We start from the raw sequence: 16,317 nt of genomic DNA on the forward strand, positions 1-16,317 counted from the left end.
CACTATTATGTGACAACATCGAATTAAAACATTTCTAAATTGAGATTGCACTAATTAAACTTAATCAAATTATTTGCAGAACAACTCATTCAGTCCCAACTATGTATATGTGATACACAGAGCCCACACAGTACAAGGGAACAAGTATGTGGCCCCTGCCTATCCGTGTACTCTGAGATACAAATCAGACCAGAGAGAAACCCCCCCGTCTTCAATATCCTCTCATTGTCTCCTCGTCGCTAGCTACACTGCCGCAGGGGACTCATTTGAGTTTCAGATGTGTTGTGACAGCATTTCATTCATATTTCAGGATTGTGGGAAGGGGGACGAGGGAGGAAGGGGGAGAGATGATGCGTGGGGGAGACATGATGAAAAAGACACTAATATGTATGGGGGCTGGGGACAGTCATTTCTACTAGCTGGAGTTAGTCTGTTCCAACAGAGAGACAGACGGAGCAGAAGGTGGCCCGGGGACAGCCATAATGATAAGGTCCACAGCAAGTTCACAGTCACAGTGAAATCCTTTTCAACTGGAACGTTTAAAAAAGTTTTGGGCCTAGAGCAGCTTTGCTCACCCACGTCTGTCCAGGGTGACTTAATGGAGGCTATACAGTGAGTAAGGCTAGGGTAACTGTATGTGACTAACGTTACGGGTTGTGCTGATGAATTACTGTAAGTAAACCGGCAGGTTACTGTAAGTGACATGTTAGTTGTGCTATTGCTGTAAGTAAACCAGCAGTTACTGTAAGTGACATATTAGTTGTGCTGATGACTAGTGACTTACTCTAAGTAAAAGTGACTGTGAAACTGTGTACAGTTGTGGCCAAAAGTTGAGAATGACACAAATATTAATTTTCAAAGTCTGCTGCCTCAGTTTGTATGATGGCAATTTGCATATACTCCAGAATGTTATGAAGAGTGATCAGTTGAATTGCAAAGTCCCTCTTTGCCATGCAAATGAACTGAATCCCAAAACAACATTTCCACTGCATTTCAGCCCTGCCACAAAAGGACCAGCTGACATCATGTCAGTGATTCTCTCGTTAACACAGGTGTGAGTGTTGACGAGGACACGGCTGGTGATCACTCTGTCATGCTGATTGAGTTCGAATAACAGACTGGAAGCTTCAAAAGGAGGGTGGTGCTTGGAATCATTGTTCTTCCTCTGTCAATCATGGTTACCTTCAAGAAAACACGTGCCAACATCATTGCTTTGCACAAAAAGCGCTTCACAGGCAAGGATATTGCTGCCAGTAAGATTGCACCTAAATCAACCATTTATCAGATCGTCAAGAACTTCAAGGAGAGCGGTTCAATTGTTGTGAAGAAGGCTTCAGGGTGCCCAAGAAAGTCCAGCAAGTGCCAGGACCGTCTCCTAAAGTTGATTCAGCTGTGGGATCGGGGCACCACCAGTACAGAGCTTGCTCAGGAATGGCAGCAGGCAGGTGTGAGTGCATCTGCACGCACAGTGAGGCGAAGACTTTTGGAGGATGCCCTGGTGTCAAGAAGGGCAGCAAAGAAGCCACTTCTCTCCAGGAAAAACATCAGGGACAGACTGAGATTCTGCAAAAGGTACAGGGATTGGACTGCTGAGGACTGGGGTAAAGTCATTTTCTCTGATGAATCCCCTTTCTGATTGTTTGGAGCATCCGGAAAAAACCTTGTCCGGAGAAGACAAGGTGAGTGCTACCATCAGTCCTATGTCATGCCAACAGTAAAGCATCCTGAGACCATTCATGTGTGGGGTTGCTTCTCAGCCAAGGGAGTGATCTCACTCACAATTATGCCTAAGAACACAGCCATGAATTAAGAATGGTACCAACACATCCTCCGAGAGCAACTTCTCCCAACCGTCCAGGAACAGTTTGGTGACGAACAATGCCTTTTCCAGCATGTGGAGCACCTTGCCATAAGGCAAAAGTGATAACTAAGTGCTCGGGGAACAAAACATTGATATTTTGGGTCCATGGCCAGGAAACTCCCCAGACTTTAATCCCATTGAGAACTTGTGGTCAATCCTCAAGAGGCAGGTGGACAAACAAAAACCCACAAATTCTGACAAACTTCAAGCATTGATTATGCAAGAATGGGCTGCCATCAGTCAGTCAGGATGTGGCCCAGAAGTTAATTGACAGCATGCCAGGTCAGTTTGCACAGGTTTTGAAAAAGAAGGGTCAACACTGCAAATATTGACTCTTTGCATCAACTTCATGTAATTGTCAATAAAAGTCTTTGACACTTATGAAATGCTTGTAATTATACTTCAGTATTCCATAGTAACATCTGACAAAAATATCTGAAGACACTGAAACAGCAAACTTTGTGAAAATGTATATTTGTGTCATTCTCAAAACTTTTGGCCACAACTGTACACAGTTGTAACTGCGCGTGCATGGGTGCAACTGCGCGTGAGTGTGTGCGTGCGTGCGACTGCGCGCGAGTGCGGGCGACTGCGCGAGTGCGGGCGACTGCGCGAGTGCGGGCGACTGCGCGAGTGCGGGCGACTGCGCGAGTGCGTGCGGCGACTGCACGAGTGCGTGCGGGCGACTGCGCGAGTGCGGGCGACTGCGCGAGTGCGTGCGGGCGACAGTGCGACTATGCGCAAGTGCGCGCGTGCGACTATGCGCGAGCGTGAGTGCAACTGTGCGCGCGCGTGTGTGCAACTGTGCGCGCGTGTGAGTGCAACTGTGCGTGCAACTGCGCGTGCGTGTGTGCAACTGCGCGTGCGTGAAACTGCGCATGAGTGCAACTGTGCGTGAAACTGCGCATGAGTGCAACTGTGCGTGAAACTGTGCATGAGTGCAACTGTGTGTGCAAATGTGCGTGAAACTGTGTGTGAGTGCAACTGTGAGTGCGTGCAACTGCGTGTGAGTGCGTGTGTGTGCAACTGCGCGTGCGTGCGTGTAACTGTGCGTGTGCATCTGTCTGTGTGTGCCTTGTGTGTGCGCGAGCGTGTGTAACTGTGTGTGTAACTGTGTGCGTGCGTTTAACTATGTGCGTGCGTGTGTCTGTAACTGTCTGTGTAACTGTGTGCATGTGTGTGTGTGTAACTGTGCGTGTGCGTAACTGTGCATGTGCGTGTGTGTGTGTGTGTAGTGGTTGTGCTGATGACTAGTGGCTTACCCTAAGCAGAAGTGAGAGCCTCATCTCAGAAACTGAAGACATATGAGAAATGAGGGACTCTTTATTGAGCAGGGTTATTTGCCATTCCGTTTCGTAAGCATTCAGGGAATCATTTACCGTTTTTAATACTGATAAACCCAGGGGGATGGCAATGTAGCTGCCACACACACAGTTTGCCCATACTAGATGCAGTAAGGGAACTGTAGGGTTGATTAAATTGCTGTGTAGTGAGAGAGAGAAAACGAACATTGCAGTTCCAATGTCAATGGTTTCATATAACTTGGCATACGCAAGGCTGTTATGCTCAAGTGGCATGAAATCAGACCACAATGAGTATGGTCAAGATGTTATGATTGTTGCACCTATTCCCCATGGCTCTAACAGTTACAGAACACAGTTACAGACTAGTGTTTCATCACAAGGAGAGGCCCTTTCCTGAGTGTAACGTATGACGCAATCCTTCCTAGGTTTGACTTGGAAATAACAGGCCCTTTCCTGAGGCAAGATTTCTGTGTATGATGACATTCCTTGCCGCGTTTGACGTCAGAGACCATTGCAACGCTCACTACCGAGTTCCAAACTGCCTCGAAGCAACGTCAGCACAAGAACTGTTAGTCGGGAGCTTCATGAAATGTGTAGTGCCAACTGTAAAGTTTGGTGGAGGAGGAATAATGGTCTGGGGCTGTTTTTCATGGTTTGGGCTAGGCCCCTTAGTTTCATTGAAGGGATATCGTAACGCTACAGCAAACAATGACATTCAATGGTTTGTTGAGATCGGTGTGGAAGAACATGACTGGCCTGCACAGAGCCCTGAACTCAACCCTATCGAACACCTTTGAGATGAATTGGAACGCCGACTGCGAGCCAGGTCTAATCGCCCAACATCAGTGCCCGACCTCACTAATGCTCTTGTGGCTGAATGGAAGCAAGTCCTCGCAGTAATTTTCCAACATCTACTGGAAAGCCTTCCGAGTGGAGGCTGTTATAGCAGCAAAGGGGGACCAACTCCATATTAATGCCCATGATTTTGGAATGAGATGTTCCAGGGGTCAGTTTCAAATGGTTTCAAATGGGCATAACCACCGTGCAGTATCGAAGAGCCCTCACTGCTGCTCGATCATCCTATTTTTCCAACTTAATTGAGGAAAATAAGAACAATCCAAAATTTATTTTTGATACTGTCGCAAAGCTAACTAAAAAGCAGCCTTTGCAAATGGAGGATGCCTTTCACTTCAGCAGTAATACATTTATGAACTTCTTTGAGGAAAAGATCATGATCATTAGAAAGCAAATTACGGACTCCTCTTTAAATCTGGGTATTCCTCCAAAGCTCCATTGTCCTGAGTCTACACAACTCTGCCAGGACCTAGGATCAAGGGAGATACTAAAGTGTTTTAGTACTATATCTCTTGACACAATGATGAAAATAATCATGGCCTCCAAACCCTCAAGCTGCATACTGGACCCTATTCCAACTAAACTACTGAAAGAGCTGCTTCCTGTGCTTGGCCCTCCTATGTTGAACATAATAAACGGCTCTCTATCCACCGGATGTGTACCAAGCTCACTAAAAGTGGCAGTAATAAAGCCTCTCTTGAAAAAGCCGAATCTTGACCCAGAAATTATAAAAAACTATCGGCCTATATCGAATCTTCCATTCCTCTCAAAATGTTTTGAAAAAGCTGTTGCACAGCAACTCACTGCCTTCCTGAAGACAAACAATGTATACGCAACTCTTCAGTCCCCATCATAGCACTGAGACTGCACTTGTGAAGGTGGTAAATGACCTTTTAATGACGTCAGACCGAGGCTCTGCATCATGCTCCTAGATCTTAGTGCCGCTTTTGATACCATCGATCACCACATTCTTTTGGAGAGATTGGAAACCCAAATTGGTCTACATGGACAAGTTCTGGCCTGGTTTAAATCTTATCTGTCGGAAAGATATCAGTTTGTCTCTGTGAATGGTTTGTCCTCTGACAAATCAATTGTAAATTTCGGTGTTCCTCAAGGTTCCGTTTTAGGACCACTATTGTTTTCACTATATATTTTACCTCTTGGGGATGTCATTCGAAAACATAATGTTAAATTTCACTGCTATGCGGACGACACACAGCTGTACATTTCAATGAAACATGGTGAAGCCCCAAAATTGCCCTCGCTAGAAGCCTGTGTTTCAGACATAAAGAAGTGGATGGCTGCAAACTTTCTACTTTTAAACTCGGACAAAACAGAGATGCTTGTTCTAGGTCCCAAGAAACAAAGAGATCTTCTGTTGAATCTGACAATTAAGCTGGATGGTTGTACAGTCGTCTCAAATAAAACTGTGAAGGACCTCGGCGTTACTCTGGACCCTGATCTCTCTTTTGAAGAACATATCAAGACTGTTTCAAGGACAGCTTTTTTCCATCTACGTAACATCGCAAAAATCAGAAACTTTCTGTCCAAAAATGACGCAGAAAAATTAATCCATGCTTTTGTTACTTCTAGGCTGGACTACTGCAATGCTCTACTTTCCGGCTACCCGGATTAAGCACTAAACAAACTTCAGTTAGTGCTAAATACGGCTGCTAGAATCCTGACTAGAACCCAAAAATGTTATCATATTACTCCAGTGCTAGCCTCCCTACACTGGCTTCCTGTTAAGGCAAGGGCTGATTTCAAGGTTTTACTGCTAACCTACAAAGCATTACATGGGCTTGCTCCTACCTATCTTTCCGATTTGGTCCTGCCGTACATACCTACACGTACGCTACGGTCACAAGACGCAGGCCTCCTAATTGTCCCTAGAATTTCTAAGCAAACGGCTGGAGGTAGGGCTTTCTCCTATAGAGCTCCATTTTTATGGAATGGTCTGCCTACCAATGTGAGAGACGCAGACTCAGTCTCAACCTTTAAGTCTTTACTGAAGACATATCTCTTCAGTAGGTCCTATGATTAAGTATAGTCTGGCCCAGGAGTGTGAAGGTGAACGGAAAGGCTGGAGCAACGAACCGCCCTTGCTGTCTCTGCCTTGCCGGTTCCCCTCTTTCCACTGGGATTCTCTGCCTCTAACCCTTTTACAGGGGCTGAGTCACTGGCGTACTGGTGTTCTTCCATGCCGTCCATGGGAGGGGTGCGTCACTTGAGTGGGTTGAGTCACTGACGTGGTCTTCCTGTCTGGGTTGGTGCCCCCCTTGGGTTGTGCCATGGCGGAGATCGTTGTGGGCTATACTCGGCCTTGTCTTAGGACGGTAAGTTGGTGGTTGGAGACATCCCTCTAGTGGTGTGGGGGCTGTGCTTTGGCAAAGTGGGTGGGGTTATATCCTGCCTGTTTGGCCCTGTCCGGGGGTATCATCGGATGGGGCCACAGTGTCTTCTGGTCCCTCCTGTCTCAGCCTCCAGTATTTATGCTGCAGTAGTTTATGTGTCGGGGGGCTAGGGTCAGTCTGTTACATCTGGAGTATTTCTCTTGTCTTATCCGGTGTCCTGTGTGAATTTAAATATGCTCTCTCTAATTCTCTCTTTCTGCTTCCGGAGGACCTGAGCCCTAGGACCATGCCTCAGGACTACCTGGTATGATGACTCCTTGCTGTCCCCAGTCCACCTGGCCGTGCTGCTGCTCCAGTTTCAACTGTTCTGCCTGCGGCTATGGAACCCTGACCTGTTCACCGGACGTGCTTGTTGCACCCTCGACAACTACTATGATTATTATTATTTGACCATGATGGTCATTTATGAACATTTTAACATCTTGACCATGTTCTGTTATAATATCCACCCTGCACAGCCAGAAGAGGACTGGCCACCCCTCATAGCCTGGTTCCTCTCTAGGTTTCTTCCTAGGTTTTTGGCCTTTCTAGGGAGTTTTTCCTAGGGAGTTTTTCCTAGCCACCGTGCTTCTTTCACATGCATTGCTTGCTGTTTGGGGTTTTAGGCTGGGTTTCTGTACAGCACTTTGAGATATCAGCTGATGTACGAAGGGCTATATAAATACATTTGATTTGATTTGCTCAGGACAGTGGTAAGGACCTGTTATTTCACCCATGAGGGGGGCTCACCTCTGTCATTGTCTCCCCCAAACCTATGGTCCTGCCACCCTGTGTGGTTCCCTTTGAGATGCACCAATAAGCAAGTTTCACCTCTTAGGCCACTGGATGGTTAGTGTAAGGGTAACATTAAGGCACCTGTTTGGGGGGGGGGTCACACTCACCTCTTGGGCCCCTGGATGCTGATCATGCCCATGTCTTCAGAGTAGTCAGTCAGCTGGCAGTTGAAAGCCTCATCCTGGAGAACAGTCTTGATGTGGTTCCAGTTGTGTTCTGCTACCCCTCCACCGATGGCCAGGTAGTATGCGTCACCTGGTAGAGAGCGAGATTCCAGACAGAAAGAATGAGACATAGGTGTTTACTCATCTATACTGTACAGTAAACACAAACATGCAGAAAAGTGAGTACCCACATACAGACAGTGCAGGCGCACACACACACACACACACACACACACACACACACACCAGTGGATATGGAGTCACATTTCCACATTGGAGGGCATTGATCAGGCAAACAACCCGTCAGAGAAGTTCTCAGATTTCAATTTGTTTTCCCTTCCACTTTCATATGAGTCCCCGAATGACTTCAATGTTGCTTCAGAAGTCGACTTTGTGAACAAGCTGCTTGTTTACAAAGCAGGAGAAATCATTCAGGAGCACTTTGCACCGATACTATTTTCCTGTGTTGCATTTCCTGTGTACATGGGACGTTCCCATCCATTCAGAGCCTTTTGATGAGTGCAACTTGATCAAAAATAACTTTACATTTCACATTCTGTAAGAGAGAGCACATGTTCAGCTTCATAAAAAACACATTTTCCCATCTCAAGAGATAAAAAAAATGTATATACAGTACCAGTCAAAAGCTTGGACCCAGCTACTTATTCAAGGGTTTTTCTTTATTTTTACTATTTTCTACATTGTAGAATAATAGTGAAGACATCAAAACTATGAAATAACACATATGGAATCATGAAGTAACCAAAAAAAGTGTTAAATCAAAATATATTTTAGATTCTTCAAAGTAGCCACCCTTTGCCTTGATGAAAGCTTTGCACACTCCTGGCATTCTCTCAGCTTCATAAGGTAGTCACCTGGAATGCATTTCAATTGTGCCTTGTTAAAAGTTAACATCAATCAAAAAAATGTAATTGTCAAAACATTTCTAGCCTGTTTATCTATGGGTAACAGGGTTGACGTGTTATGCTCAACCGGCTCAGTTTTCCACCACAAAAAAAACAACAGAAAATGGCCATAAAGACCAGCTCACAATGATTCGACTATTAGATGTTCAATGTTTATTTTGAAAAGGAATAGTTTCAACATATTAAAATGAGAGTTCAGTTCACTTGATAGGGTTGACCCTAAATCACATGAAATAAATAATACATATTCAGAGATGACTGTCAAAGCAACAAAATAACTTGGGCTTTACAATGATGGTGAAAACTTGGGAGAAATGTCAGGGTTAAGTGGGTTAAAAGTCACAGAAGGTGCACGGAGGAACATGTCAAAATACTGGTCATTAGTCATACTACAAATCAGATTTCTTGAATTCGCAACGTGGTCAATTTTATTCATACATTTTCATTCAATAAGAGACTTAAAATTCAATATTGGTGCACAATTTCTACTTAAAATATCAAAAAGGGACACAAAAGGCACACTTTCCGTGGAACGAACCACACAACATTGCAGATTCGGGAAAGAGGTTAGGCAAGGCAATTCTTCAAGGTAGCAAAAAGCAGGAAGGTCTGTACTCATCGATTCCCGGTGAAAAAGTCTCTACATTTATTCCACACTTCATGGTGATCACACCCCAAGCCCTCCTACAAAAGTGTCTCTACAATATACTTCAAAGTAGACATTTAGCCATTCAGCAGATGCTCTTATGCAGAGCGACTTACAGTTAGTGCATTCATCTTTAGATAGCTAGATGGGACAAACACATACTGTATCATAGCTACATTATAGAGGAAAAATGTACTATCTGCAAAGTCGGTGCTAGTAAGGGGGAAAAGTCTACTGAGAATGTTAGTTCAAAAGTTTTTATTTGTATTTTTCTTCATTTTACACACAGGGTGGGGGAGGGGAGAGGAGGAGGTGCTGTATGATTTTTTAAGATAGTCGGGAGATGGGCAGGGACTCTGCTGTCCTAGCTTCAGGGGGAAGCCAGTTCCACCATTTGGGTGCCAGGACAGAGAAGAGCTTTGACTGGGCAGTATGTCATTTTAGCAAGTCGTACGCAAGACAGATTTCGGCCACGGCGTCTCTGACCACTGCTAGTTACAAGCAAGCTACCGCCGTGTTACTTAAATATTCTACAAGGGCTTCTCTACAGAGAAGTCTACATGTGCAATGTCCCTGTCAAATACATAATAAAAACGAATATTGAAATGAATGAAATCCCCATCCTACTCTCCTCTTACCGTTAGCCTCTGGAGCCAGGGGCAGGTTGGCAGTGCCAGCCTCTAGCCGGCTGACTGTGAGATCAGCCTCAGATCCTCCTCTCTTGTTCAGCATACAGGTGTACACAGTAGAGCCTGCAACACAAGGATCCAGCTGTCAATCAAACCAGCACATTGGAGGACACACACATACAGCAGAAGGGAGGTGTGATGAGTAGTCCTATGAAGCATTTTGTGGCAAATGTTTGCTCGAAAAAGGGCTATATACACACACACACGTCATTGATTGACTGATTAGTAGGACCTGACCATGTCACCTGACCTATAACATTATTTAATGTATAGCCATTTTTCCTAGTCAGGAGAAGTTCAAGGCCCTATGGATGAAGAATATCCTAGTGTTAGACACGGGGTCATGGCTAGGCCATGTGGTGGCATGAGGTTAGCTAAGACCTCTCACTATGACTAAGTGAGATCAAAGCCACAATGTTCCAGTGTTCACATGCAGCATGGGCCAGAGGATGTGTGTGGGGACAGATGGATTGGACTGTACCTCAAAACTCATCTGTAATTTAAACAGTCCTGCATCTCCTCTCCTGCCTCACTGGGTACTGCTGGGCTACATTATTCAGGCGCCAGCAGTGTGGGTGGGTGTGTGTGTGCACGCATTTTTGTGTATGCAAACATTCTGTGGTAGTCGTGCACGAAGACTCACCTGGAATTTTGTTGACATCTGCGGAGAATAGCCAATCGGCAGCCTTCTTAGCATCTGGCCCGGTGAGGTAAAACTTTCCAAAGTAGGACATGTCAAACACCGAGACTCCATGTCTGCACGTCAGACACTCATTTTTTATCTGAAAAACAAATACACAGGACTGAAAGGACTGAAAAATCAGCTGAAAAATCTATCAAATGAATTCATGAAGCAACATTTGGTCACAAAGTGCTTTACAGTAACCCAACCAAGAACCCAAAAAGCAACTGCCAGCACAGTGGCAAGGGGAAAAAAATACTAGAAGGAATAAACCTTGAAAGGAACCAGATTCAGAGGGGGAGTACAATCCTCTGGTTGTACCGGGTAGAAGTTGAGAGTACAAACAGACGCTTACCACGTGGTGATGTGGAGGGTAGTCAAACGTGTACTCCTTGCCAAGCAGCTCGTTGTATTTGTAGTTCTGGTTCTTGCTAATATCATAAGCCCCGTACCAATCATAGTCCAGAACCTATAACCACAAACACACATTAGGACAATGGTCAGAAACCTTACACCTCCTCTCTGTACTAACCACCTGACCCTATGTTATCAGATGGTATGAACTTGCTTTCAAATCCTTTCAAGAAGAACAATTCATTATCATCCATTGTGACAGGTGTCCCTGGAACCGTTTCTAGGGCTTAAGTGCCTTGCCCAAGGGCACAACGGCAGGAGAAAGATCAAGGATTTCAGACCAGCAACCGCTCAGATGCGTGTTTCTTACTGGAGCAGCACCGTCCTGGTTGAACCATCCTGGTCTCTCCCAACCATGTCTCTCCTGGAACACGCAGCCCTGCTCCGTCAGAATCTAGAGAAACAGTGACACAACTATTAGCATTACAATTAGCCTTCACACACTAATAACACAGACAGAAGGGGTAAACCAGACACGTCACAGGGGCTACAACGTTTTCTCACCACCAAATATGGTAGTCAGAGGAGGAAGTCTAGTCAAGGGTAGTGGGAACGGACGGAGCTAGGTGAAACTAGGCCGACATAAAGCAAATTCTCTCATCGAAGAAACATCTGATCTCCATACATTTTGTCGGTTCCCAAAACTACAGTATGTTACGAACACAGCATTTTGGAGACAAGACGCTTTGCCAAAGTTGTAAAAAATTGCCCACGTGTCTGAGACGTATTTGGCAGGATCTACAGACAATCGCGGACTACAAAGGGAAAACCAGCCACGTCGCGGACATCGACGTCTTCAAACATAGAACGTGGGGAATGGTCAGGGGCGATCTAAAGAACACTAATGTCGTATGGTGTGTTATTTTGTGATGTCATTAAAAATGTTATAAAGGAAATACTGCAACTTGGAAAGTATATACACTACGTAAAGTTTCCAACCAAATCTTCGCGCATGAAATATGAAAAATGATTAAAGTGTTTTTCTTAAGAGAAGGACATGATTTTAGGAGACATAAGAGATAATGGTTTTACATAACTCTGCACAGTGACAAGTCACGCCCCTGAGTGAGGTCAGAGAGCGTGTCAGCCTGACGGAAACGCCCTTTTGAACAAACTGTATAAAATTATGGTTTAAGAATTAACATATCAGACCATAGAGATGTAGAGCTGCAACTCAGGTTTAAAGTGGTTTGAACTCAATGTCAACACGAGGTAGAGACGATAAAGTCACCTTCTGGACAATCACTGGCACGGCTGAATAGCTGTCATAAGTAAAGTATCTAGAAAAGTTCATTAAAGTGTGACCATTCTACTACTCTTTTCAAACCATTGTATTCCGCTACTCTCATCACCCCCACTGGGAACCATTGACATGGCTGGCTAGCCTATCTTCAAATAAGCATCTTCAAGAGTGAATGGAAGTAGAATAAACTCTATTTCTGTTCAGGACTACACAACAAGTCACATGATACCGGATGACTGCAGAGGAGAAAAACAGAGAAACCCCTTTTGGACAATAAGAGCCTTACAAGCGTGCCGCGAAAATGCTCAACCCCCTTTCCAAGGCGGCCCGGTTCGGAGAGATACACAGTAAACCAAGGCATTTTCACGTAAATACATTCATGTTTTCTTACTCCAAGCAGGCCGCGGTTCGTGTGCAAAGTATAAGTGAGAGTAGTCACCCCAGACTTCTCAAAAAACCTCCAACAGTGTTGTTTGATGAAGTCATTGTCTGTATAGTTTTTTGGGCCTTTTCCCCCAGCATTGTCCCAGACATATCCGCAGCAGCAGGAAGTATTACATCCTCCACAATAGTATGGGGCTTGCCTGTCCTAGACACTCGGTAGCTCACCATATAAGATGCTTCTAGCCCCTTCTTATTAATGGTATCTGTTGCTTTTATACATGTCTTACTACTCGAAAGTCATCTTTATTCTCGCTCAATAAATTCTGTGGCTTATTTTTCGAAATTGTCATGTATCTAAATGTCTGGCCTAGAGTAACGGTTAATGTGATTGGATGTTAATTATTTGACTAGGCTTCCTGTATTTGACATTGTGTTGTTATTTCGCTGAACACTAGATGGTTTAATTTTATTTTTGGCAGTGAAATGAGGCTACTCAGGAGAGATAAAAACCTCACCCAAATGTATAGCCCCGTTGGAAAATATAAATGTACACATTTTTATTTGGCGTACCCCCGACACCCAGTTTGGGAATACCTGCTCAAGAAGATATGCTAAGAGATGTAAAAAAGCGCAAAAGATTTGAGAAAGAGGATAAGATAAGTCACCATGACTAGGCGTGGAATTGCCGGAGAACAGGTCCGTCAAAATTAAACACCACTAGTGAGGACGCTCTCACTCGAAACCCTACCCAGGGCCCACTTGATCAACAAACAAGCCCACGGGCTTTGACTATAGACTCAGATACAAATGTTGTGGCGCACAAGGTAACCCACATCAGAACAGTCAATTCCACTCAAACTTTCCACTCAAACTCCAATATGTCGATCTGTTTTCACCATGAACACAAATGACCCATCATGCCGTTCAAACGGAAAATATATCATCGGAAGCAGAGTCCACTCTAAACGTTGATGCTTTGTTTCCTGAGACTGCCGTGGTGCTTGCGGAAATGTCTGAAGGACAAGAGAAATTAATATTAGCTACAGTATCGCAAGACTCCAAGAAGGAGTGAAGTTACACACTCATGGTGAATGCTGGCTTGAAATCATGAAAAGAATAGTCTCAGGTTTGCTGATTGAATGTGACGAGATATCGTAATATCAGCTTGAGTCAGATTCTGCACCAAGAGGTGTCCGTGAGTGAGCAACTTCACACCTTCTTGGAGTCATGCGATACTGTAGCTAAGATTAACTTCTCTTGTCCTTACAATAAAACTAATGGCGTCAGTCCTGCCACTGACCCGGCGACTCCGACTGGTGAAACACTGTGCAATATCGCTGAAAGATATCCTCGTCTCAGTTCGCAGGTACTGGAACGGTTGCCACACACGGACGCTGTGGTGAATGGCAGACCACAACACCAGGAGATTGGGTTGAAAGGTTATAGCCAATCTACTAACAACCCGTACAAAGGGTCCAACCTTTTCGTTTGTGCCTCGAACACCAACTGCTGGTCGGGGGGGGGAGCCTTTAGAGTTTAATTTGGGAGATGGTAACTCTTTAAAGAACCTCTATCATGGTGCCTCAATTCCTAATGAGTAAATTGTTACAAGATTAATCTAAATGGGGTAACAATTAAACATAGTTAGTTGATTAGATAAATAACAGTCATCAGATTCAAGTTAAAAGTAAAGTCACGACACCATCAGGCATTATCATTACTTTTCTTTGGTCACTAATGGACTCTAATATTTTAAGTGCCTAGAAATGAGTAATTTCTCTCTCTCAACAGTTATAACCCTGGTTGCTAGGCGATCCTCCTCATTCTGAGATTCTGAAGGAAGGCTCTCTTGGCCAGGAGCGGAGAGGTGGGCAGTCTGAGTCACAGGCTGCTGTCTTCTCAACCAGAAAACATGTATTTTCCTGCTTTTATAATGATAATAATGCTGCCGTATCATAATTATACTGAAAAAAAATATTAAACGCAACATACAACAACTTCAAAGATGTTACTGAGTTACAGTTCATACAAGGAAATCAGTCAATTGAAATAAATTCATTAAATCAAATTTGTATGTCACATGCGCCAAATACAACCGGTATAGACCTTACAGTGAAATGCTTACTTACAAGCCCTTAACCAATAATGCAGTTAAGAAAAATAAGTGGTAAGTAAAAGATAGATGAGTAATAATAAAAAAATTAAAAAATTAAGAGCAGCAGTAAAATAACAATAGCGAGGCTATATACAGGGGGTACCGGTACAGAGTCAATGTACGGGGGGCACTGGTTAGTCGAGGTAATATGTACATGTAGGTAGAGTTATTAAAGTGACTATGCATAGATAATAAACAGAGTAGCAGCAGTGTAAAAGAGGGGGCGAGATGCAAATAGTCTGGGTAAATATTTGATTAGCTGTTCAGGAGTCTTATGGCTTGGGGGGTAGAAGCTGTTAAGAAGTCTTTAGGACCTAGACTTGGCACTTCGGTACCGCTTGTCGTGTGGTAGCAGAGAGAACAGTCTATGACTAGGGTGGCTGGAGTCTTTGACAATTTGTAGGGTCTTCCTCTGACACCGCCTGGTATAGAGGTCCTGGATGGCAGGAAGCTTGGCCCCAGTGATATACTGGGCTTGTACGAACTAACCTCTGCAGTGCCTTGCGGTCGGAGGCCGAGCACTTGCCATACTAGGCGATGATGCAACCAGTCAGGACGCTCTCGATGGTGCAGCTGTATAACTTTTTGAGGATCTGAGGACCCATGCCAAATCTTTTCAGTCTCCTGAGGGGGAATAGGCTTTGTTGTGCCCTCTTCACAACCGTCTTGGTGTGCTTGGACCATGTTAGTTTGTTGGTGATGTGGACACCAAGGAACTTGAAGCTCTCAACCTGCTCCACTACAGCCCCGTCAATGAGAATGGGGGTGTGCTCGGACCTCCTTTTCCTGTAGTCCACAATCATCTCCTTTGTCTTGATTACGTTGAGGCAGAAGTTGTTGTTCTGGCACCCCACGGCCAGGTCTTTGAACTCAATATAGGCTGTCTCATCGTTGTTGGTGTTCAGGCCTACCACTGCTCTGTCATCGGCAACCTTAATGATGGTGTTGGATTCATGCCTGGCCATGCAGTCATGAAGGAACAGGGAGTACAGGATGGGACTGAGCACTCACCGCTGAGGGGCCCGTGTTGAGGATCAGCGGGGCGGATGTGTCGTTACCTACCCTTACCACCTGGGGACGGCCCGTCAGGAAGTCCAGGATCCAATTGCAGAGGGAGGTGTTTAGTCCCAGGGTCCTTAGCTTAGTGATGAGCTTTGTGGGCACTATGGTGTTGAATGCTGAGCTGTAGTCAATTAATAGCCTTCTCACATAGGTGTTCCTTTTGTCCAGCTGGGAAAGAGGAGTGCAATAGAGATTACACATCATCTGTGGCCCTAATCTACGGATTTCACATGACTTGGGAAGAGCGCAGCCATGGTTGGGCCAGGCCCAGCCAATCAGTATGAGTTTTTTTTACCACAAAACGGCTTTATTACACACATAAATACTCCTCAGTTTCATTAGCTATCCAGGTGGCTGGTCTCAGACGATGACACAGGTGAAGAAGCCGGATGCGGAGGTCCTGGGCTGGCGTGGTTACACGTTGTCTGCGGATGTGAGGCCGGTTGGACATACTGCCAAATTCTTTACAACGACGTCGAGGCGGCTTATGGTAGAGAAATTAACATTCAATTCTCTGGCAACAGCTCTAGGGGACATTCCTGCAGTCAACATGCCAATTGCATGCTCCCTCAAAACTTGAGACATTGTGGCATTGTGTTGTGTGACAAACCTGCACATTAGAGTGGCCTTATTGTCCCCAGCACAAGGTGCACCTGTGTAATGATCATGCTGTTTACTCAGCTTCGTGATATGCCACACCTGTCAGGTGGATCATCTCGGAAAAGGAGAAATGCTCACTAACAG

At 44.8% G+C, this 16,317-nt stretch overlaps 1 protein-coding gene across 2 annotated transcripts in view; it reads right to left on the bottom strand.

The window, feature by feature from the left end:
* sardh (sarcosine dehydrogenase) overlaps positions 1-16,317 on the bottom strand; it is an 88,887-nt gene that overhangs the window by 22,448 nt on the left and 50,122 nt on the right. For both annotated transcript variants that reach the window (XM_014125677.2, XM_014125682.2), the window contains exons 13-17: positions 11,040-11,123; positions 10,671-10,784; positions 10,277-10,415; positions 9,583-9,696; positions 7,316-7,463 (exon numbers count right to left, since the gene is read on the bottom strand). In XM_014125677.2, the coding sequence (XP_013981152.1) occupies positions 7,316-7,463; positions 9,583-9,696; positions 10,277-10,415; positions 10,671-10,784; positions 11,040-11,123 (599 nt within the window). The remainder of the gene's footprint in view (positions 1-7,315; positions 7,464-9,582; positions 9,697-10,276; positions 10,416-10,670; positions 10,785-11,039; positions 11,124-16,317) is intronic.

The sequence above is a fragment of the Salmo salar genome, chromosome ssa01 (assembly GCF_905237065.1).
Source record: "Salmo salar chromosome ssa01, Ssal_v3.1, whole genome shotgun sequence".
NCBI classification, from domain to species: domain Eukaryota; kingdom Metazoa; phylum Chordata; class Actinopteri; order Salmoniformes; family Salmonidae; genus Salmo; species Salmo salar.